Source organism: Mixophyes fleayi, chromosome 3 (genome assembly GCF_038048845.1).
Source record: "Mixophyes fleayi isolate aMixFle1 chromosome 3, aMixFle1.hap1, whole genome shotgun sequence".
Taxonomy (NCBI): domain Eukaryota; kingdom Metazoa; phylum Chordata; class Amphibia; order Anura; family Limnodynastidae; genus Mixophyes; species Mixophyes fleayi.
The window spans coordinates 185,321,738-185,344,556 of NC_134404.1; the positions used below are offsets into that span (position 1 = coordinate 185,321,738).

Here is a 22,819-nt window from a genome sequence, read left to right on the forward strand (position 1 = left end):
GGATGACCATATATACCTATTTAAGGATTTGATACCTATCGGATTATCTTGCATTCCTTACTGTTCTAGCATATATTCGCTTGGTGTCTACTTCTAAATCCGTACCTCCTACCTCCCTGTGTGATGGGCTAAGACTCAGACACTGATGCTTCCTTTATCATGCACATAAAAGAAAAAAGTTAGAACTAGAAATTTTCAGAAACCTGTAGGAAGTACAAAAATTTATTTTTTAGGGTGAATAACTTCAATGACAGTTTTTCCTTGAGCATGTCCTTCTTCTACCTTCTGGAAAGCTTGGGGGATGTCAGAAAATGGCAATACTTTTTCAATAACCGGTCGAATCTATGATAAAGAAACATGACATGATGTTAAATATAAATATAGACAAAATAAGCACAAAACAAGTATAGCTACTCTCAAAATATGTGCCACAAATGGATTAACACAATTATGATGGACAAATTATTATTTATTTATAAAGGCACCACAGATTCTGTAGCGGCTGATAAAAAAAGCAAATAACATTATAGATGAGATAAAACACATAATAGCACAAATGGGTGCGAGTAATGCTATGGGGACTCACACAGAGTGCAGCAAAAGACATGACAGGTTGTACGAGAAAGTCAGACAGTAGACCGACATGGGACAATAGGTAGAGAGGACTTTGCCCGCAAGAGCTTACACTCAATTTTAAAGAATAGGAATGTAAGTACAAATGAAAACTTTCCACATCAGGTATTTCACAGAGTTCCTGCTATCATGTTCCTGCAACTCTGAGTTCCTGGCCTGCTATCTGTTTGCTCCTGAAACTCTGAGGGGCATATTCAATTGACGGCGGGATCGTCGAAAATCCTGCGCTCCAAAAATATTACCGTTATTACGGTAATCCTGTGCGGGAAAACCGTTAATACGGTATTTTACTCGCTGGATTTCAGCTCGCAGCTGAAATCCAGCAAGATATTACCGTATTAACGGTAATATTTTTGGAGCGCGGGATTTTCGGCGATCCCGCCATCAATTGAATATGCCCCTGAGTGTGGTCCTGAGCTCCTAACACCCCGCTACCATTGTGCTATCCTGAGTTCCTGACACCCTAGAACCAATGAGCAATCCTGTATTCCTGACATTCTGCTATCCATGTGCAATCATGATTTTCTGACACCCTGCTACCTCAGTGCAAGCCCGATTTCTGGACACTCTGCTACCCATGAACAATACGGGGCTCCTGGCACTCTGCAATCAGTGTGCAATCGTGAGCTCTAGACACTCTTCTACCCATTTGCTATCTTGAGTTCCTGACACTCTGCTACCCATGTACTATACAAAGTTTCTGTCTCTCTGTTACCTGTGTGCAAACTCTGGCCAAAATAATCCCAACCATTGTCAATGCTTGCATGAGTGTGAGTGTGATAATGGAGTCTACACTTTCACAGATCTCCAGTTCCACTTATGATTTAATTCTCAACACCTTCATTCATGAATACACTCACTTCAACAGTATAAAACTGTAGTTAGTCTTCTATGTAAAATAGTTATTGGCACCCTACTGTATATGCATATGTATTCATGGTATGATTTTAAGCAGGAATACAGCTATTAATATGTGTAACTCTCAACAACAAGAAATATAATGGAAACCATTCTTCTTGATTTGTAAAAGGGATGAAATGGTTGGTGCTTTCAGTTGACAGGCAAATCTACTTTTTGCAAATGTCGTCTTAAAAGGCATAATATGGTTTTCAATACATGATCAATCTGTATATCTAAACATCTATAGCACATACACTTGTGGTTTATTATTATTATTATTACCACCATTTATTTATATAGCGCCACTAATTTCACAGCGCTGTACAGAGAACTCATTCACATCAGTCCCTGCCCCATTGGAGCTTACAGTCTAAATTCCCTAACACACACACACACACACACATACACACACACACACAGAGACCAAAAACTGGTATTGGCTGCTAACAAATTGACCCTGGTCTGTGTTTTTTTGAGTGTGGGAGGAAACCGGAGCACCCGGAGGAAACCCACGCAAACACGGGGAGAACATACAAACTCATTACCCCAGAGCTGTAAGGCAGAAGTGCTAACCACTTAGCCACCATGCTGCCCCACTGGTTATTGAACCAGTGTTACTGTGGGTTCTCAAGCATACCTCAGAACCTGTTAATACTAATGGGTGAGATTGTAGTCCTTTAATGGGATAGTCTCCTTATGATAGAAATGTTAAGCAATGTTAAACAATATACATATAGAGCACAATTAATTGGGCAAATAGTGCAATACAACATTTCCTTAACAGCGGAGAAAGCACTGGAACATTCTCTACTAACTTAGTCCAGTCCACTGTAACTCAATGGAAGTGCAGCGCAGTTACAGGTAAACAACGAAACTGATGTACCATGTGGTCAATTTTGTTGTTTCTTCAACAATTGTGATCCATATATACACACTCACAAATATAGACAGGTTCCAAACCGGATAAATTGATAATTATGAGGGAAAGCAGCAGTCCAATTAAAATGAAGGAAATTTGATGGAGATTATGATTCCATGTGATCCCATCACAGGACAACTCAGGCAGTGACTTGTCACCAATCAGATAACAGACATTACGATACATATTGGACAGTAAACTGTCAATAGTTCACATAACTTAACAACAATAAAAAGGCATCTCAAATCATTCCAAAAGACAGAATTTGTGTGGTGATCTTAAATCATATTCTTCTGTTGCTTAGATCCTTATATTAAGATTTTTTTTTTTAAAAAAAGATACTGGACAATGAGAAGCACAGTTTCAGTGTATTCTTCCCCACTTCCATTATTATATTTATATTAATTAACAAGTGCACATAGTTGTTTATTTTCATCATAAAACAGACACATTACTATGCTTCATGGAGATGGGCTCATCTCATGTGTATTGTTCAGGCAGTTCTGTCCTATTCAGTGATAAAAACACTGACATGAATACCAAAGGGATGATCCCCTCTATCTAGAGCATTATAAAACTGTGTCATTTGTATTGAGTGGCCCCATTGTGTACGTAATCCTGAAAAGGCTGACCATTCAGCAGGACAACATAACATTGAGTCACAGCTGAAATCAACTGACTCAGATGAAACCCCTTCCTGTATTAAGGCAGCAAAGGTGGCAGAGGGATGGGGCAGGCTGAATACGTGATGATTAAGAGAGATTAAATGAATAATGAAAACACAGGCTATTTACATCAGAACATCAGACTCCTAGCACAGGGCACTTTTGTTGTGTTCTGGGAAGAGGGATTAATGCTCAGGTCTACAGAGAGCAGGGATTAGAGTAGTATACATCTGTTTATGCAAAACACCACCAGGGTACAGAGTTTACTTTCTACAAGCTTGTTACTTTCTCCACTGATTATGTGCTGCCAGCCACACATCCCATGTATGAGGCTAAACATCAGACTGTACTGGGTGAGTATAATGCAAATAGTAAATACTTTGATTTTCAGCAAATAAACAAACTTTACATATTTATAACATTTTAATGCTGTGTGCATCTGCTGCAAACGCATATAACATGCAGTACATTTTCTCTACGTGTAATGTGAACATTAAACCATTGATAAGTTTTACTTGTAATAGCAAGGCTAACGCCCATGATTTCATGTTGAATTACTGTAAATACACGAGGGCTGCTGATAATAAATAATTCAAAACAAACTGAATTTTAAATAAATTAATTTGGCAGCATTAATGGACTGAATGGAGGTAACAGTCAGTTACTTTCTGTAAAAATGCTGACTAGCACAGATCAGCACGTGACTGGCAGTTACCTATGCTCAGGTCAGATGCTGCACTTTGCAATAAACATAAAAAAATAAAAATAAATAGACAAGGTGTCCCCTCCCCAAATCCTAAACCAGCTGCATTGCTAGACACTGACGTAATTCCAAAACTAGCCTTAATCACAAAAACAGAGTGCCTCGCCTGCTCAGATATTTATAAGAACATGTGACCTACTGGGCAGACACTGCTGCTTAAGACCGACGTTTATTTTGAAATACATAAAGACACTAGTTTATAACAGAACTGTTACACACCTTTCCAGCGTCGACAAGCTGAGCTATTTCATCCAGGGTTGGGCCACTGGGAGCAAAAAATCCCCATCGGTAGTGGATCCCTTTGCAGAAGTGCTAAAACAAGAACAAAGGTCAGCAAGGCTTACTAAAACTTTGAATTGATGCTCAACTACTTCTTGACTACGTAAGTACGTAAATTACATCTTGCAATAAAGCTATGGACAGTGAACTCCTTGTAAAACATGTGTCCCTATCACTCCCATGTTATCTCTTTGCAAAGGGAACTATCAACATTTTGCCTACAAATATTAACACGAATGCCCAATATTACCTTAATGACTTTTGATGACAGAGTAATCCCTGTACGCATCATACCATCTGCTATACCCAAGCGGTCGTTGTTATACAAAAATGGAGTGACCAGTGTGACATACGTGGCTCCAGACCACGGCTTAAGATAATGAAGGGCCAGTTCTTCAGTTGTTCCTCCAACATTGTCGAGAATGACGTTAAATCTGGAAATGAAGGTATAACACTTTAAATAAAACTTTATGTATATTTTAGATGTGCAATTTCTGAGATCTAACCCTGACAGTTTTAGGTCAATATTTTTACATTGTGCAACGAACAGTTGCATTCGAATCAAAAATATAAGTATTCGCAAAGTTCATATGTAGTTGCAGCATCATGCACAAGACCAGACAGACATTTGTGCTACCTCTACTGTGCAGACCTAGGGTTCATTGTTATTAAGGGTGAAATATAATAAGCAGGAAAAGATCAAAAGCACTCACAAGAGGGCGTCAATCAAATCTAAATTGAGTATTCAGCATATTGGAAACAAACAGATTCACCAGATAATAAAAACGTATGCTAAAACTGCTCCTCCCTGTTGCATCCCGATTTGAAATATTTCTGTTGGACACTACCCCCCATGCAGTTTTGTGCACAGGGTGCAAAACCAGAACAAGGGCAATTAAATTATGAAAGAAAGAGCATACAGTAATGATATACAGTATATATCTCTCTATATCTTCTGTATATCTAAGAGAAGAAGTTTGTTTGTAGACCACATAGCGACGGAGCGACAAATACTGAATAAAACATTTTTTTTGGTTGTAAACAATTGTTTGCTGAAGGAGATCTCGCAACAACACGACATAACGACAACGCAACAAACCTTATTTTGTAAACAGCATTTTTGATCTATTTACCAAATAATTTGCTAATACATTACAAATCGGACCTGCGAAACGCCGGGTGACTCTGCGTGTGCGTGTGCGTGTATATATATATATATATATATATATATATATATATATATATATATATATCTATATCTATATATCTCATCATCATCATTTATTTATATAGCTCCACTGATTTCGCAGCGCTGTACAGAGAACTCGCTCACATCAGTCCCTGCCCCATTGGAGATTACAGTCTAAATTCCCTAACATACACAAACAGACAGACACTAGGGTCAATTATGATATATATCAAAGTGGTCATTTACATTTTTTTCGCTTTGCAAACCTGTATACAGTGATACCTAACACATGACACTGGTTAATATCTTAATGATAGATAGAAGAGCAATACATCTCAGTACATTTCTGGCTCAGACAACTTTAATGTACTTTCTCTAATCAAGCATTGTTGTAGGTTCAGGATTCATTAACTGTCTAATAATTGGTTGGATCAGTACATGTTAGCACATTACACTATTGTCTTATACAATAGGGTCCCCATAGCTTTAATCCAGCTCCGATTATGGGCCCCCTGATCATTTTTTATCCCAGTCCCGCCTCTCCTTGAGTGATCAGTTTGAAAAATTCTCTCTCTCATGGGCAATTGAAAATGCCCCTCAGGGTCTAATTAAGTTTAGTATAATAATTTGTACCTATGAGTGAGCAGGAGGAACTACAAAGCACAATATAGTGTGCACAGTGAATGGAGGAGTGATCTTGTGTGGCCTTGTTGCTAGGTCCACCTCACTACTAGAGAGGGAATCTCAAATACGTTAGTGCTGTAGAGGAATAGGAATTAGATTTATGATTTTTGTTTATTTAATGCCGTAACCTATGAAAGTCAACCAACTGTTCTCTTATGTGGAAAAAACCTGGCAGAGGGACCTAAATTCAGTGGTGTTTATTGGGACTGTGTAGAAGAAAAGTGTTCTTTCTGGGACTATTACTGTGTATTCTGCTGTGCATTACCCATCTACCCTAAGAAACACCAATCATGTCCTCTGTTCACAATATAGGTGTACACCTACACCAATCTATATTTACAAAAAAATTAACCTTTAAAACTCAAATGATTTACATTTCAGAATACTGAAACAATCGCAGAGTTAAAAAAAAAAAATGCAAATCTTTGTGATTTTTTTTTTCCAATTAGCAGGAAACATTTGCAACAGAAAATGTAAATTGAAGAAATCAGCCTCCATGCTCAGTTCATTTAATACAGAGTATATCCTTTTGTTGTAACACAACTTCCATGTTATCTGTGTCAGTATGTATCACACTGTTGTGGTGTATACTAGGCATTTAGCAAAACACATCTTAGGAGACGTGAAAGGTGTATAATAAAAAACAAAGATACAGTAGTGGTTCATTAACATAACTATAAACTGATAAGAACACCTACAAAGCGACTGATCCTCCGACTGCTTGTTTTACAAGAATCTTCAGTGTTTACATGAACATATGGTTCCAATACAGTCAAATCATTCAAATAGCTGAATGGAAAAAGCCAAGGGAGATGTGAATTTACATGTCGTATCTCATAAGCCATTACATTAGTGTAAAGTATGCAAACTGGTTAGCTTTGCTTGACACTGATGTGTATCAGCACCTGGAATTCAGTCACACATACATAACCTTAGAAAAATATTGGTTATCAACAAAAGGTTTAACCATCAAAAAGTAGGGCAGTGAACATGGGGTTTGCATACAACTAATAGCTTATCCACTGAATTCTGTGAACTTCCTATATTTTTAAATAGCAAATATAGAAAGGATTGCACACCGAAGTAGAACAAATTCTAAAAATAAATATCTGATGTTTTAGAGGAGATTGGACTCTATGGTATTTAGTACCTCTACTTAAATGTCAAAATTGCTACGATTACTCCTAAAATCATGTCCTTCAGACGATGCTTATTGTTCGCTGCCATATTTTTCTGAATGTTCCTCTTAGTTAGTGATTTAGTTTTAGAATACTAATACTATTCAAACTCTTTGTAAAGTAGATCAGATGGACAAACTTGGGTAACAAAAACACAGCGATATTAAATGGTATAGCTATAATAACTGCATTGGATGTGTTGCAGACGAGACATTTTAAGTAGTCCTTTTGTCTTGTAAGCCCCTTAAATGGTGGTTCTTCACATATATGTGTTTAGTGTACGTTGGGTAATTTTCTTTGTTTGCAACAACTTTATACATCCTTCCCAGTCTTCCATGATAGGGATTGGTTTGTAGATGTCCATCAAGAGCTGCCATAACTAGATTGCTTCTTGACAAGTTTGAGGTGCAGATACATATTCAGCTTCAGTTGAAGATACTCACTACTATTTGTCCTACTGATCCAACATATAGTACAATGTCCAAGTTCAAACAAAAAATGTGGTTGTTCCCTTGTAGTTTTTTGTGTCACCGCCCCAGTTCGCATATATTTAATTGGTTAACTCTATGACAGGTTTTAGAGGCAATTTTGAGTGCTTATTGACTATGTTTTTCCGTTATCTTAGAACACTCTTTACAGCATTCCAATAGCATTGACTTAGAACTGTCACCTCCAAGTAATATTCATAAGCTTTCTGAATTTCTGAATTTATAAACCATGGCGGTTGTTCCATGTATAGATCTTCCATTAAGCTCACTGTATATAAATGCAAAGTCTAGGTTTTGTACTTGCATTCCTTTTTGGGTGTGACACCTATATGTCTTACCAGTGGAGCTGTAACTGCTGTACAAAATATATTATTTATTATAGACCACACAGTCGCCTTATACATACCTTCCGCTGCGGTTTCTTTCCTAATACCAATCAGTTGATCAGCTCAAACTAGTAAGCCGATTACTACTCTAGTCTGCCGCTTGCTCCTCAAGATTGCTGTGTATTTATCACAGGTCATCTTTACATTGAAGAACTTCTATACCTGGAAATTACTGTTCAGCTTTGCTACACCTGACTGAAACTGCAGTGTCTCAGGTGACCAGTCTCTTTTAGAATCACATTACAATAATAGAGTGCACTGGGCCAATAGCCTCTTAGAATACAGATCCATTGTAATAAAGACAGGTGTACACACTTGGCTGTATTCAGTATACACAGAATAACTATAACAGCAAGAATTGTTATTCCTCAGTATGGATGAGTTACAGACAAGGATGCATAACACATGGACAGAAGGGAGAAAACTTATGAAGGCACGGTGGTTAGTACTACTATCTCACAGAGCTGGGGTCACGGGTTCAATTGCAATCAGGGCCCTTTATGTGTGGCGTTTGTATGTTCTCCCCATGTCTGCATGGGTTTCCTCTGGGTTCTTTGGTTTTCTCCTACAGTTCAGAAACATGTAAGAGGTGCACTGCTGTCCGTTTGTTACACTTCTGTTGATATTGATTAAACTCTTCTTCTCCCCAAACTTAAGATACAATAATTGGACATAAACCTACCCCCTGGAACTTGTAGGCAAGTTCTAAGGGCTGGGTTGCAGGGCAATCAAATAATTAAGTAAAGCAGATGGTGTACATTGGGACATCAATGTGAAGATATCAGAGGGACAGTTTGTTATCCATGATAGTACAGATGGAGAGAGATCTGGTATGGAGAGGTAGATTTAGGTGTTGTTGGTGTAGAGGTGGTACTAGAGGCCAAATGAGCAAATTAATTCACCAGTATTAGTAGAGATGTACAGTGAGAAAAGCAGTTGGCATTGAACAGAGCCTTGTGAGAGCCCAACAGATAGTGGGAGTGGAAGATGTGCCAGAGATAGCAACACTAAAGGAGCAGTTCAAAAGGTAGGAAAAGACCCAGGGAAGAACTGTGCCATAAAGGCTAATAAAAGGAGGGGTGTGTAGCAGAAGAGGGTTATTAACAGTGTTGAAAGCAACAGAGAGGTCCAGGAGGACGAATATAGAGAAGTGACCTTTTGACTAAGTAGATCACTGATTAGTTTTGAGTGCAGTCTCAGTTGAATGTTGGGTGTGGAATTTGTTTATTGGTTAATCTGCTACAGATGTATTCAATTGTATGGATCAAAATTCCAATGTTTGTAAAAGGAAATGCTTTAAGGAAGACCTCCACTGGAAAATGTGGATAACTTAATCTTAATGCTTAAATAACCACAATATACCAATTTTTCTATGCTTGTATGAAGAATAAGTGTGTCACTTACTGATAATATTCTAAACAGAATGTAAATGAATAATGTTGCATTAGTACCGATACCACTGAAATTATAAACCATGCAAGAAACCCTTTCCAGCACACACATTCAGGACACAGCACTGACTCACAGCTCTCTTGTCTTTAGCTGGTCTTCTAGTTTTGCTGCAGTGTAATCAATCACATCATCAGCTCCAAGGTCTTTCACCAGTGAGCAAGCCCCTCCAGAGCAAACAGCAGTCACATGAGCGCCCCATGCTTTCAATAGCTGAAGTAATTATAATAAAATAAAGATGTATCAAGTTGGAGAAATACCCCATTATCGCTGCATATAATGCATACATGAGTTGTATTACACATACATAACCCTATAATATTGTAAGTCACAGTAATATACGTAGCATAAACCTTTTAAGCATTTGATAGCTGATCTATCTGTCCATTGTCACTCCTTGAGGCAGATTATACATGCAATAGAATAAGTATGTTTCAGCGTATGCACACATCTATATCTCCTATGGCAAGTGACTTATGAACGGGTAACTTCACAAAATGAATAAAATCCACCGTAGCAAATTTGATGTTTGGAAAGAGAAGCTGAATCATTATTTTGAATCGTTGAATATTAGCCAGTAGAACAGTGTTTCAAACAAAGGATGATTTTTAGATATTATTGTGAACGTACTTTTCACAAATCCTAACAAAAGATGAAAATGATTGCAGTCAAAATTGCATGTGATCAGCTGGGAAAAAAATAAAAAAACTTGACAGCGCGCGCGCGTCCCCCAATGGACAACAAGCTCCTGTTGCAGTCTCCTGTGACTGGAAAACAATTGGATTACCTCTATCATTTCACTTCTTGCAGATTCAGCATTTTAATCATATATATATATATATATATATATATATATATATATATATATATATATATATATATATATATATATATATAGTGGTGTTCACTTCCTAGAACCGAGTTGTACACCCCCACATTTAATGAGATCATATATACGAACTCATAGTATACAATTAACAGATGGAGGAAGGATAATGGGGGCAATGATAAAAGATAATGTTCTACAGGTGATTGTAGAAAAAGAGTTTTTCTAGCACAGTTCCAAAAATAAAAGGAATACCTAAATGATTGTCATAGGTAACCAAAAATATGAATAAAGAACTAGGATATTAATGATTTCAATACTGAAGTCAAATAAATATAATATTTGCACACACATTGCTTTATGTTTATGTGCTAGATTGGAACAAAAGCCTCAACTGACTTCATATCACAGTAATACAATATAAACAATGTATATTGTATAAATATAAATTATAAAAAAATGTGCATGACAAAGTTTCGTTCTCAGCTAATATTTGTGGTAGAGCACAATACATTATAGTTGGTTTTGTTAAAAATGGGCATTCGGATTGAACCCCTATCCAATTAACTTAGGTCAGGTGTTCCCCAGGTGTCCAACTGCTAATGCTTGGGATGTGCTTACTTTAAAAGCTGCGTGCGGGTAACATGTAACCCAAATGAAAGCACAGCAATGATCATGTTAATATTTATAGCATAGCAATGCATGTTAATATCTATTTTACAGTGTAGGACTGCGTAGAAAGGGAAGACTTGGCGTGAGTTTGTTAGCTTAACATGTATTGCAATGTGCGGAACTAACATTCCAGTTTATAATACAGAATATACCTTTAATACAGAGTACAACTTGAATAGCATTAATAACTTCACACTCTGCTTGCACTAGTTTTAAGTTCTTTAAACTACTTTAATATTTGCGGTACAGTATAATATTTTGTACATGTCAAATACAGTATATTGATACATTAAATACATACACAGATATATAATACGGATACATTAAATTCAAACTGAGAACACAAAATACTGGATTTTATATGACAAATACCTGAATGGCGGCTGTGCCAACTCCCCCTGATGCCCCAATAATTAATACACTGCAATAAGAAAAAAGAGCAGGTTATTCCTAGTCTTTAGCCGAGCTGCAATTGAAAAAGGATCTCCAAACTTTTAGTGCAGATACTTCATATAACTATATAACCATGTATATAATCTGTCATAGGCTACGTTCAGACCTACTGCAAAAGTGTGAAAACCCTCCAGAATAAGGTTACCAAATCAATTAATTGACCCCGATTAAAAAATATACATTAATTTATTCAAAATGTATCTTGCAGGGCTGCACTGCCTGCAAATTGATGCGCAGCACGTAACAGGTGTTTAAATACTTTGCGTCTGATTAATCAAATAATCTAACCTTACTCCAAAATGAAAGTGCAAAGATAGATTAGTCAACAATTTAGACAGTGTACACTCATCACTTGCTATTAACATTGCCACAAACATAAAAAACAACAAAAAATGATCAGACTTTACTGGTGTCTATTTTTATAGGACTACCAAAACAAGTCACCAATATATAATATATTCATTTATTCCTTCACATTATGGGAAATCTATTTTCTAAGCATACACAAATACAGAGAAACAGAAACTTTCTTAGCAGCAGTGAAAACACAAGGATTTACATGATATTGATGATTTATGTACATATATCTGTCTGTTATGCTTGGTAAGCAAAGACACATAACTGCTATATCTTCCAGTACATACTTGAAAGGCTTTCTCACAGAGGGTATTAAGAGAATTTGTAATAAATATTTTCAACTTTTTGGCACAACATCACAATACAATATAATGTCAATGACAATCTTTTGTTGGGAATTTTAAAGATTTTTAGTGAAGGTAAATGCAGTCAAATATTTTTTCAGCTCTTACTCTTTGGGATTTTTTGTACCACTAATTTAAGCCTGGGTAAGGCTCGTCACCAGCCTTATGCACTCTGCACAGTACTATTTGGTATCTTGTATTATACCGTGTTTTCAGAGATCCCTGCATCATTATTGTGATCATGTTTTCTTGTGGGAGTTATATCAGGAAAGTGTCTGCAGTGCAGTCTGCTTACTGACCATAGGGATATTATCTGCTGGATAAATTAGTATTAATATTTTCTCTTGGGAATGGATCCCAGTTTCCTGCATGTTTCAAGAGTATGTATAAATTGTAAACTGCCAATTATTATAACTACACATATATTTTTTGTACCGGTACCCAGATATGCGCATGGCAAGGTATGGATTGATTATCTTTAAGGTCCATTGCCTAATTGTTTCTGTTATATCAATGCTTTTAGCTGGATTGTTCATACAACAGCTGTCCACACATAAAATATACCTCTGGCAACAGGTAGGGAAAATAAATCTCACACTACTTTCTATTAAAGCCCATATAAGATGGAATCAAACTGGATGTCTTTTTCCCCATAAACTTGAAAGGCATAGATGTAGCCAGAGCCACTATCAGAGCGCATTTATATACGCAAACGCCAGATCTGATTTCTTGGCTTGGGTTATATTGTCAAGTGGATCAAGAATTAATTTATAGCATTTTTGGGTGTGTAATTTTCACAGAAAAGTGGGAGAAAACCCCAGCTTAAACAATCAATCACATCTTGTGTAATCCCGGAGCAGAGGATGTATTGATAAAATATAAACATTGCATCATGTTTGTATTATTAGGATGTTATAAATGTATGTAGCCAATCCATGAGGTTTGAAGCATACAAGCATAATTATTTATCTACAGCAATGTCTCAGTGCTCTCAGGTCTGTGTGCAATTATTTTTTTAGGATCTACTGTTGTGTTCCTTCCTCTCTATGTACCCCTCACCAACTTTCAGTTAAAAAAACAAATAAAAATTGCATCATGTCATAAGCATCACAGTAATTTATTTATATATATATATATATATATATATATATATATATATATATATATATATATATATATATACACACATACATACACACACACCCACATATACATACACACACACACACACACACACACACACACACACACACACACACACACACGCACACAGACAGACAGGGGCGCCAATACGCTGGATTAGTTGATCAAAGTCTCCTATGTGAACAAGTCTTACATGTAGCATGGAACAAAAGAAGGGCATATGTTCAAAGTATACTCACCGTTTTCCTGGACATGTCTCCTTTTTCAAGCCACAGCTGTTAACGAGAGCGACCCATGCTGTGAGAGCAACATAGGGCAAAGATGCCGCTTCTATATGACTAAGTGACTTTGGCTTCATGGATATCTAAACATAAATCAAACACTACAAAATTAAAATGCTAGAATGAAAAGCCACGCACTAAAGCTTTATGAAATTAAGCAATAGATTAATTAAGTAGCAGCTCATAAAGTACTCCTTAAACAAAAAAAAAAAAGTATAGTCACTATCTGACATTAAAATATCTCAGAGGCTTTGCATTGTGGATCTAAATAAAATACATTAATTGGTGTGTGTATATACTTAGTTCGGTAAGTCCACCCTGCTCTCTTCCACTACTTTGCAGCAATGCCTGCTGTTATGTTATTACAGATAGGTGTCTCTTTCTTTGATTAAATGTATTATTTTAACTTATTACTGAGAATAGGGTAATGTACAGCCCTTTAGAAGGCTAGAGGGCTCAATTTATCTTCTTTTTCATGTCATTGTATGTAATTTGTATCATCCTCCCCAAAATGTACAGAGCTGGTTATTGGATGATGCTTTATAAATAAATGATAATAGTAATAATATGGTACGCTGCCACATGTGTGTGGCTTTACATTACTTAAAGCTGTATGCAGACCAGTTACCCACAATATAGCTGAGCATGCGGTATATTCAGCTGCATACATTTTAAAGTCAGTGAACGGTGTACTATTTATAACTCTGATAAATATGGCATATAGATTTGCTTAACCTTCCATTTTGGTAAGTCCTGCATTCACCCCACCTTCCCCCCTCTCCTATTTCTTCTCATCAACTTTGTTTTTTTTGGGTGCTCAAGAGTCCCAGCATAATGTGAATAAAATAAAAATAGAGCACGGAAAGTGCTTTAAAAGGTGGTCACATACTTTTTTTTAAATATACAAAAACATTAAATATGTCAATATTTACCTCATTAGCACTTGCAACAACAAACTCTGCAAATGTGCCTTGTTTCCATGGAGGAACTGCTGCCCACACCTGTCAATAACAGTAAATATATAACGTGCATATATTATACACCAAGAAAACCCCTTGTCTATAAATGAACGTCCAGCAACACAGTTATATTACTTACTAGTGAGATATTCCTGTCTTTTGACACAACAGTAAGGTACACTAATAGCCAGTTACTGAATGAGCAATGCTATTAGATTCCATGCCCTCCAATCTTGCCTTATACGACAGCATTTCCCATAGTAGGATTACACTGTGAATTATCTCAATTTATTAAAATAAAATAACAATACCGTGTAAAATTCATACAGGGCACGAACACCCACTGCTTATTATGCCAATAATATAACAGCATAGTAAAGTAGCTCAAGGAAAGCAATTGAGTACTGAATTGAGCCTAATGAAAGCAATGCCATGCTAATGGGGTGGATGTGGTGTGACATACACTAATACAACAATGAGGTTAGATGGAAATATATTTTATCTTTAATTTTCCCTTGCTTGGAATTTTACTATTATTATTATTATTATTATTATTAATAATAATAATAATAATAACAATAATCTTTATTTATATGGCACCACAGGGTTTCCGCAGTGCTGTACAAAATACAAAATACAAACAGTAGACCATTCAGGGTACAACTGTACAGAGCAAAACGAGTAAAACCAAGACTCCAATAACTCCAAGCAAGGCAAGTACAGTGACGTTGGAGAAGAATTGGTATTAAGACAGAAGGGAAGAAGGCCCTGCTCGTAAGAGCTTACATACTAAAGGGAGGGGAAACAGGGAGCAGGCATGAGAGGAGTCAGTGGAAAGGAGCGTGACAGGGAAGTCGGAGGTAAGGAGAGCAAGAAAACAGAAGGTTAGGTGGATGGCTGGTAGGCTTTAAGGAACAGATGGGTTTTGAGAGCCAGTTTGAAGGTGCTCAGATTAGGGGACAGACGGATGGAGCGAGGGAAGTTATTCCAGAGGAGCGGGCAGCACAGGAGAAGTCTTGAATTCTAGCATGGGATGAGGTGATGAGATGAGAGGAGAGGCGACGGCCATTGGCCAAGCGCACGGAACAGGCGGAAGTGTGAATGGAAATGAGATATAAGGGGCAGTGGAATGGGAGAGGGCCTTGTAGGTGACGGCGAAGAGTTTAAAGAGGATTCTGTAGGAGAAAGGCAGAAAAAGAGCGGTGTAGAATCGCTGTAAATATATTTTGCTGTAAATGGTTAATCTTCTACCTTAATGTAAGTAGTGTGATATAACATGGTGTTTAAGTAGATGTTAAAAAGGAAAGAGGGAAAAAAAAATTCTTCCAAGTACTTGCCTGATCTCCAGGTTTAAAGTATTGCACACTGAGTCCACATTCCATAACAGTTCCTGAAACATCTCTACCAAGAATCATAGGAAACTCGCTGCCAGTCATCTTTATTTGCAGAGGATCACGACTCATATTCAAACTAGCTGCTCCATAACCATCTAGGAAGTAATTGGTGCATTACTGATGCCATCATTAGAAAGCCATTCAGAGTTTCAGGATTTAAGCATTTTTTCTCTAACTTATGCGTATAAAACGTGTATTATATTGTATAATATTTATGTGCAACACAAACATTTTACAAAGCCACTGAATTTATTTTTGTTTGGAATGTGAATCTTAAGGATACCTATATTATGGCACTATTTAATTATCATAAAACATACATTTCTTCCTGTTACCATTCTTCAGTTGTACAGTATATTTTCACAAACTAAACCATCAGCCAATCAGATTTCATTTTGTTAGGCAAACTAAGGTGTCTATTTATTAGAGGGAGAAAAGCCCTAAATCCTGAGAAAAAGAAGAATTTTACTCACCGTAAAATCGATTTCTCTTACTCCATTGGGGAACATTGCGAGACAGTGGGTATAGTAGGCGGAACTAGGAGTTTAGGCACTTAGACTTGTTTTTCCTCCCCTACTATGCCTCTCCTCTCCTGTAGCCTCAGTTTTGTCTAACGAAGTGTCCAAATGAGAGGAGCCCTATATGGCTAAAGAAAAATTATTTTTTATTTTACACAACAGAACTATTTACAGAGCAAGGAAGGGTGCAGTGTCCCCCAATGGAGTAAGAGAAATTGATTTTACGGTGAGTAAAATTCTTCTTTTCTCTTTCCTACCATTGGGGGACACTGCGAGACATTGGGGGCATATCAAAGCTGCCTCTAAGGAAGGGAATGCTCTGGAACAGCTGCACGCAGTACTCTGCATCCAAAACTCGCATCTGCTGATGCAAAGCCCTACAGTGTGGACAGATGACCACGTTTGCCGCTATGCATAGCTGTTCCGTGGAATCCCCATGGCAGGCCGCCCAAGATGCGCCAACAGCTCTGGTCGAGTGCGCCTTTAACGATACTGGTACATGTAGAGATGCCTGGCCATAGGCCAGTGAAATAGTGGCCCTTATCTAGCGAGAGGCAAAGGACTGCTTAGAAACCGGCCAACCCCGCTTTTGCGCATCATAAAGAACAAAAAGGTCCTTTGTTCTGCGAACAGAGGCCGTGCGGTCAACATAGCAACGCAGAGCCCGAACCACATCTAGCAACAGAAACTCGTCACTAGCAGAAGAAGAGGATGAAGGGCGATAAGCCGGGACCACAATCTCACGATTTAAGTGGAACCTGGACACCATCTTTGGAACAAAGGAAGGTTTGGTGCGAAGGACCGCTCTATCCTCATGGAATATTAAGAAAGAAGAATTGCAGCAGAGTGCTGCTAATTCCGAAACTCTACGAGCGGACGAGATAGCCAAAAGGAACACCGTGAGATGGTGTACATCAACTGACTCTAGAGGTTCAAATGGAGCATGGGTAAGCACGTTGAGCACCAAATTGAGAACACAAGGCTCCACTGGGTGATAGAAAAGGGGTGAAGAACCCCCTGTAAGAAGGTCTAAACATCCCTGAAGGTCGCTAATTTGCGTTGAAAATAAATGGAAAGCGCTGAAACCTGCACCTTGAGGGACCCCAGCTGGAGCCCCTTATCGAAACCGACCTGCAGGAAAGACAGTAGCCAAGGGAGGCTAAACATGGATGTGTGAAGGCTGTGGGACTCCAAAGTTATGCCGAAAGTGTCATGGGACTGTCATGGCATCTACGAACTCTGCAAAGACCTGTCTGTTGAGGGTACATTCGAGTGAGCTTGGACAGCCGGATGATCTGCCTGTCTAGATGCACATGGGAACCTGACCATTTTTGAAGGATCTCCCGTTGCAGCGGACGATAGTGAAACCGTGCAAACGGCACTGCCTCGAACGCCGACATCATCGTCCCCAGCAGATTCATGCAACTGAGAAGAGAGACTTGTTTCTGCTTTAGGAGGGTCCTGGTCTTGCGCAAGAGAATGAGGACCTTGTTGTTCGGTAAGAATACTCTCTGAGTCACCGTGTCGAACAAGAGACCCAGTAATCGCATTCGCTATTGCAGAATGAGTGAAGACTTGGACAAATTTAGAACCCACTCGTGTGCCTCCAGAAACTGCATAGTGATCTGGAAGTGTAGAGATAAAAGCGACGCTGATGGTGCCTTCAGAAGGGGGTTGTCCAGATAGAGAACTATCGTGACTCCACTCTGGAGCAGGAGGCCCGCCATAATAGCCATGTTCTTGGTGAACACACGGGGTTGGACACTAGGCCGAAAGGAAGGGCCTTGAACGGAAAGTGAGTTTTCTACTGCAAAGCAGAGGAGGCAATGGTGACCCCTCCATATAGGCACATGTAGGTAGGCATCCTTGAATTCTATATAGGCCAGAAACTCTCCCTGTTCCATTCCGGCAATGACAGTCCGAAGGGACTCCATTCAGAATTTTTGCGATATTACCTGCTTGTTGAGAGACTGCAGATTGAAAATTAGACGAAATGATCGGTCCTGTTTCGGCACCAGGAAGAGGCTGGACTAAAACCCCTGACCTCTTCCCTGCAATGGGACAGAAGCAATAACCCCAGCTGCCAGCAGATTCTGGATTGCTTCCTGAAGTGCTCTGCGCCTGAGGGGACAAAGGGGGAGTACTGTGGTGAAGAACCTTCGTGGGGGGAACTGGACTAGGTCTATGACATAGCCTTGTGACACAATTCCTTGTGTCCAAACGTCTGTGGTGGATGCCCACCAGTGACCCTGGAATCGAAGAAGACGTGCCCCCACCACAGAATACCTTGTGGAAAGATTGTCACACAGCAGGCTTGTCCCCTGGTGTCGAGGTTTAATGGCGCCCCTACCTCTGCTGTACGCTCCCCTGGGAGCAGAAGATTGACCTCTGGGTGGGTTACCCCATCCCCAGGCAAAGCAACGAAAGAACTGAAACCGTCCTTGAAGAGGTCTATTAGAACCCATGGGTAGAGCACTGCTCTTCCCCTCCTGTGGCCACCTGAATGACCTTCTCTAACTCTGACCCAAAGAGAGTAACCCCATCAAAAGGCAAACCCTTTAGAGCTTGCTTTGAATTAGCATCCGCTGTCCAACGAAACCATAAGGTACAACGAGCTGCGATAATGAGGGCGGAGAATCTGGCATTGACAGACACAGCATCCATGGCTGCCTGGCCTACATAATCTGAGGTGTCAAGGATATGCTCAGCCAAGGAAAGGATTTCTGCGCATGGGGCGTCGTCTTGGATACCCTTAACCAGCAGTCCAGCCCAATGCTGTATAGCCTTGTTAGCCCAGGCAACCACTATAGTGGGTCTAAACATGCTGCCTGCCGCAATGCAAGCCGAGCGGAGAGCCTGATAGCACTTTTTATTAGTGGGATCCCTTTGTGAAACCCGTTTCCGAGTCGAGATAGCCGAAGAGAAAGACAAACGTGCCACAGGGGTGTCCACCCTAGGCGAAGCTTCCCATTTAATGGAGTCTTCTGGCGGAAGCGGGTAAAGAGATCTAAATCTACCCGCCATCATAAATTGTTTATTGGCCTCTGCCATGCGTCAGATACCATCTCCATCATCTGAGGGGATGTTTCTTAACAGAATACAGTTATCTACATTCTGGGCAGGGGTAGAATCTACTAAGCTGAGGGAGTCATCCTCCTGCAGAATTAAGTCTACTTCACCCTCCTCTTCTGAGGAATGGTCAGAATCCTGTCCACGGCCCTGAGATGCATCAGAGATGACTCTCTTGGCCCCCTGTGACAATGTAGGGGCGTTTCTCTTCCTGACCTGTTTGGGATTGTAAAGATGTGACTGTGTCCGCAAGTGACCTCACATACCTCTGCGGATCGTATCATCACCCGGGTGAGCTCCGTCATGGCTGTTATCAGTGACCTAGCCCAGGACGGCTCTTCCATGACTGCTGGCCCCTGCGATCTAGTGCGTCGCTCTTGAATTTCAGCCTCGCAAGCCGTGCAGCGAGCATCCTGGTTAGGCTGTCCAACAGATAATTTAGCATTACATTTGGCACAGGTATAATGCAGTGCAGACATAGCAGAGGACCCCTTGTTTTTGAACATCCCCTTCTCAGACATATTTAAAATGTATACAAATGAAATAGAATATACACCGTAAAATCTATATTCTTAACATTTAGAAACGTCCGAGAACTAGAGTCTGACTACAAAGGAAACGGATGTTACCAGGTTTCAATACCAAGTAAATTCTTGTAAATACACCATTCCCAAGACAGACACTGAACAATAGTCCTGATTGTAAACAGCATAGTAAAGTAATAAAATTGTTTGTAAAAAATGACAATAAGAATGCAACGATACCAGTAGAGCAGCGGCAGAGTAGAGGAGCAGCGTGTAGCACGAGATCTCCATGTTCCAGCAATGAAAGATGGCTGCTTCCGCGACAGGAAGTAGGGTGGCCATCCTTCCGACAGACCTCCCTCAATATGGTTGCCTCCATGGAATGCTGATACCTTTGTTTGGCAGTCAGCGTGCATCACCAGCGCCATCTATGGCTGTCGTTTTTAGAGTCCCCACGCAAGAAGAATTTCTCAGGCTGCGTGTACTCCTCTTTACAACAGAATCGCCTCATAAAGAGCATGATTGTTGTCTCCGTTCCGTCGCTGCTCGTGTCTAGGGGCGGAGATAATCTGCCGGCATGCAGGCCGACAGGGAGGAGAGGCTGATAGAGCTACACTCCCGACCGCATATAAAATAATGGGGACGTGGCCATATATATGGCCGATAAAATAATAATGTACTCCTTGTAGCTGCTGCCAAAGGCAGACAAACAATAATGTGGCCCTCATAGGTCGTTTGTAGGGGAGACTGCCAGCAGAGGTGCCAAGGAAGGGAGACTAGGCTGCCTCTTACCTGCGCCAGGACCCAGAGTGAACAGAGCTGCAGTCTTATTCACTCCTCTGGGTCTTGAGATCCAGTCCCGCGCTGCACCTGGATAAGAATAAAAATAAAAACATGAATAACCTAACAGTAATACAAGTATAGGCAGGAGCCTATACCGAAGTGACCTATATCCTAGGCACTTAAAAGAAACTGAGGCTACAGGAGAGGAGGGATATAGTAGGGGAGGAAAAACATGTCTAAGTGCCTAAACTCCTACTCCCACCTACTATACCAAATGTCTCACAGTTTCCCCCAATGGTAGGAAAGAGAAAGGGGATTTCTTGCAGGATTTAGGGCTTTTCCCTATTTACCAAAGACCCCAGGTGGGTAACCATCACTGGGGGCCTCCTGCAATGCATGGGGAAAGCCCATTTACCAAAGACAGCAGCAGTACAAGTTACCGCTGCTGTCAACTGATTGAGAATGCCATATCAGGATGGCGTTAGCAGGTTGTGCCCACAGGAAAAAATGCTATATTATTAAAATAAAACATTTTTTTCAGATATTTTTTACTTATTATTTTTTTTTTCTCTTTTAACTTTAATATATATTGCTTGTAGAATCTGTAACTGGAAGCCCATTTCCAGGCTTCCAGTTCACATGTCCAAGCCGGCATGCTGTCTCAAGCATGCTCAGAGATTCCCAGGACCGGCTTGGCAAGCAGTAAGACTCTTCTTTTTTTGTGGTAGTCAGTGTCCCTGGGGAGCTGAGCATATCATTTTCGATCACAGAAAATCTACTCATTGGGGGAGGTGGGTGAGGGTATGGTCTTATTAAGTAGGCCCCTAAGTGCTGTTACCAGTGACAGACCAGGTAGCTCCCAACTGCTTTCTAGGGCAGGAATCAGCCCCAGAGTAGAAGTATCAGGGATATTCCAAGAATGCACAGATGTATACAGTATAAGGCTGTATGGTGTGTGCAGAATATGGTGGACTGGCAAATATTATATGGGACTAAATAATATGTTGGACATTTAGGACAGCTATGCACAGCTTTTTTTTTTGCCATATAAACCACAGTAAGTACTTACCTTTTTCAATGTGTCATGCTACATAAATAAAAGCATATTTTATTATTTGCAAATGTATAGCGAATGTCCAAACAGTACTTTAAATAAAATCTTTACTAATTAACTGCATATACATACTTGCTATAACTAATTAAGATATTAACACAAACAGACATGCAACTTACTTCGCATATTGACATCGATAGGATTTACACTTGCAGCGTGGACTTTAATCATTACTTCATTGGGGTAGTGGATAATAGGAAACATCGTATGTTCATTGAAGCGTAGAACATCATTCTTTCCATATTTGTCAATCACCCATGCAGGCATAATTGTATTTCTTTTAGAAGATGAATGAATCCCTCTATTTTTACCAGTTATTACTGCTATAAGTGGTCTTTTACCCAAATCTAGAGTCCGTAAACAAGACCTACTCCACACCGTAGTAATCATTTTCAGTGCAGGAATACACCTTCTAATATGTTACACTTGTAGTACTGTAATTTTGAAATATCCTTGTGCCAACAAGAGAGTGCTCAGTTTCTATGAAATGCGGAACCTTACAGTGAAATTGTCACGTGTATAAATAGTTTATCCATCCTACAACACACTGGCCTTCGCAAGGTGTCAAAGTATGCTAGGTCAATCTCAAGTTCCACGAAGTAACATATATACGGTACACTGTAAACTATATTGCTTTGCACGTTCTGCAAAAATACAAAAACAAAATGAATCAATATATATTTCCAGGCTCTAAAGCTAACTACTGTTTTCAGCACAGTTGTTCAAAATCACCTTCTTGTAATATCCTGTCTTTTCTCCTCTCTGTCCTCTATTCAATTCCGCGTTCCAAGCCTCGTTCCTGTTGTGTTCAATGACAGAGCAGTATACTGGTGTATCTCCCAATCAAAC

General features: G+C 39.4%; 1 protein-coding gene across 2 annotated transcripts; it reads right to left on the bottom strand.

The window, feature by feature from the left end:
• Positions 1-192: 192 nt before the first annotated feature.
• On the bottom strand, positions 193-22,780 carry RTN4IP1 (reticulon 4 interacting protein 1). Of its 2 annotated transcripts, XM_075202864.1 has the most exons (10): positions 22,703-22,780; positions 22,090-22,614; positions 15,906-16,057; positions 14,542-14,610; positions 13,568-13,692; positions 11,404-11,452; positions 9,610-9,746; positions 4,410-4,593; positions 4,100-4,192; positions 193-342 (listed from the first exon to the last, which is right to left on the bottom strand). In XM_075202864.1, the coding sequence occupies exons 2-10, from the start codon at positions 22,358-22,360 to the stop codon at positions 223-225; spliced, it is 1,200 nt and encodes a 399-aa protein (XP_075058965.1). In that variant the 5' UTR covers positions 22,361-22,614; positions 22,703-22,780; the 3' UTR covers positions 193-222. The 2 variants fall into 2 exon arrangements, with proteins under 2 accessions (XP_075058965.1, XP_075058964.1); XM_075202863.1 differs by having other exon boundaries at positions 22,090-22,766.
• Between the last annotated feature and the right edge of the window lie 39 nt (positions 22,781-22,819).

Bases quoted from the DNA above. Each gene is read 5' to 3' on its own strand.
- RTN4IP1 (XM_075202864.1), bottom strand. From the start codon at position 22,360: ATGATTACTACGGTGTGGAGTAGGTCTTGTTTACGGACTCTAGATTTG. The intron at 9,747-11,403 runs GTATTTGTCATA...TAATTACTTCAG, and splicing joins TTGGCACAGCCGCCATTCAG to CTATTGAAAGCATGGGGCGC. The intron at 4,594-9,609 runs GTGAGTCAGTGC...CTTCATTTCCAG, and splicing joins CAGCTAAAGACAAGAGAGCT to ATTTAACGTCATTCTCGACA.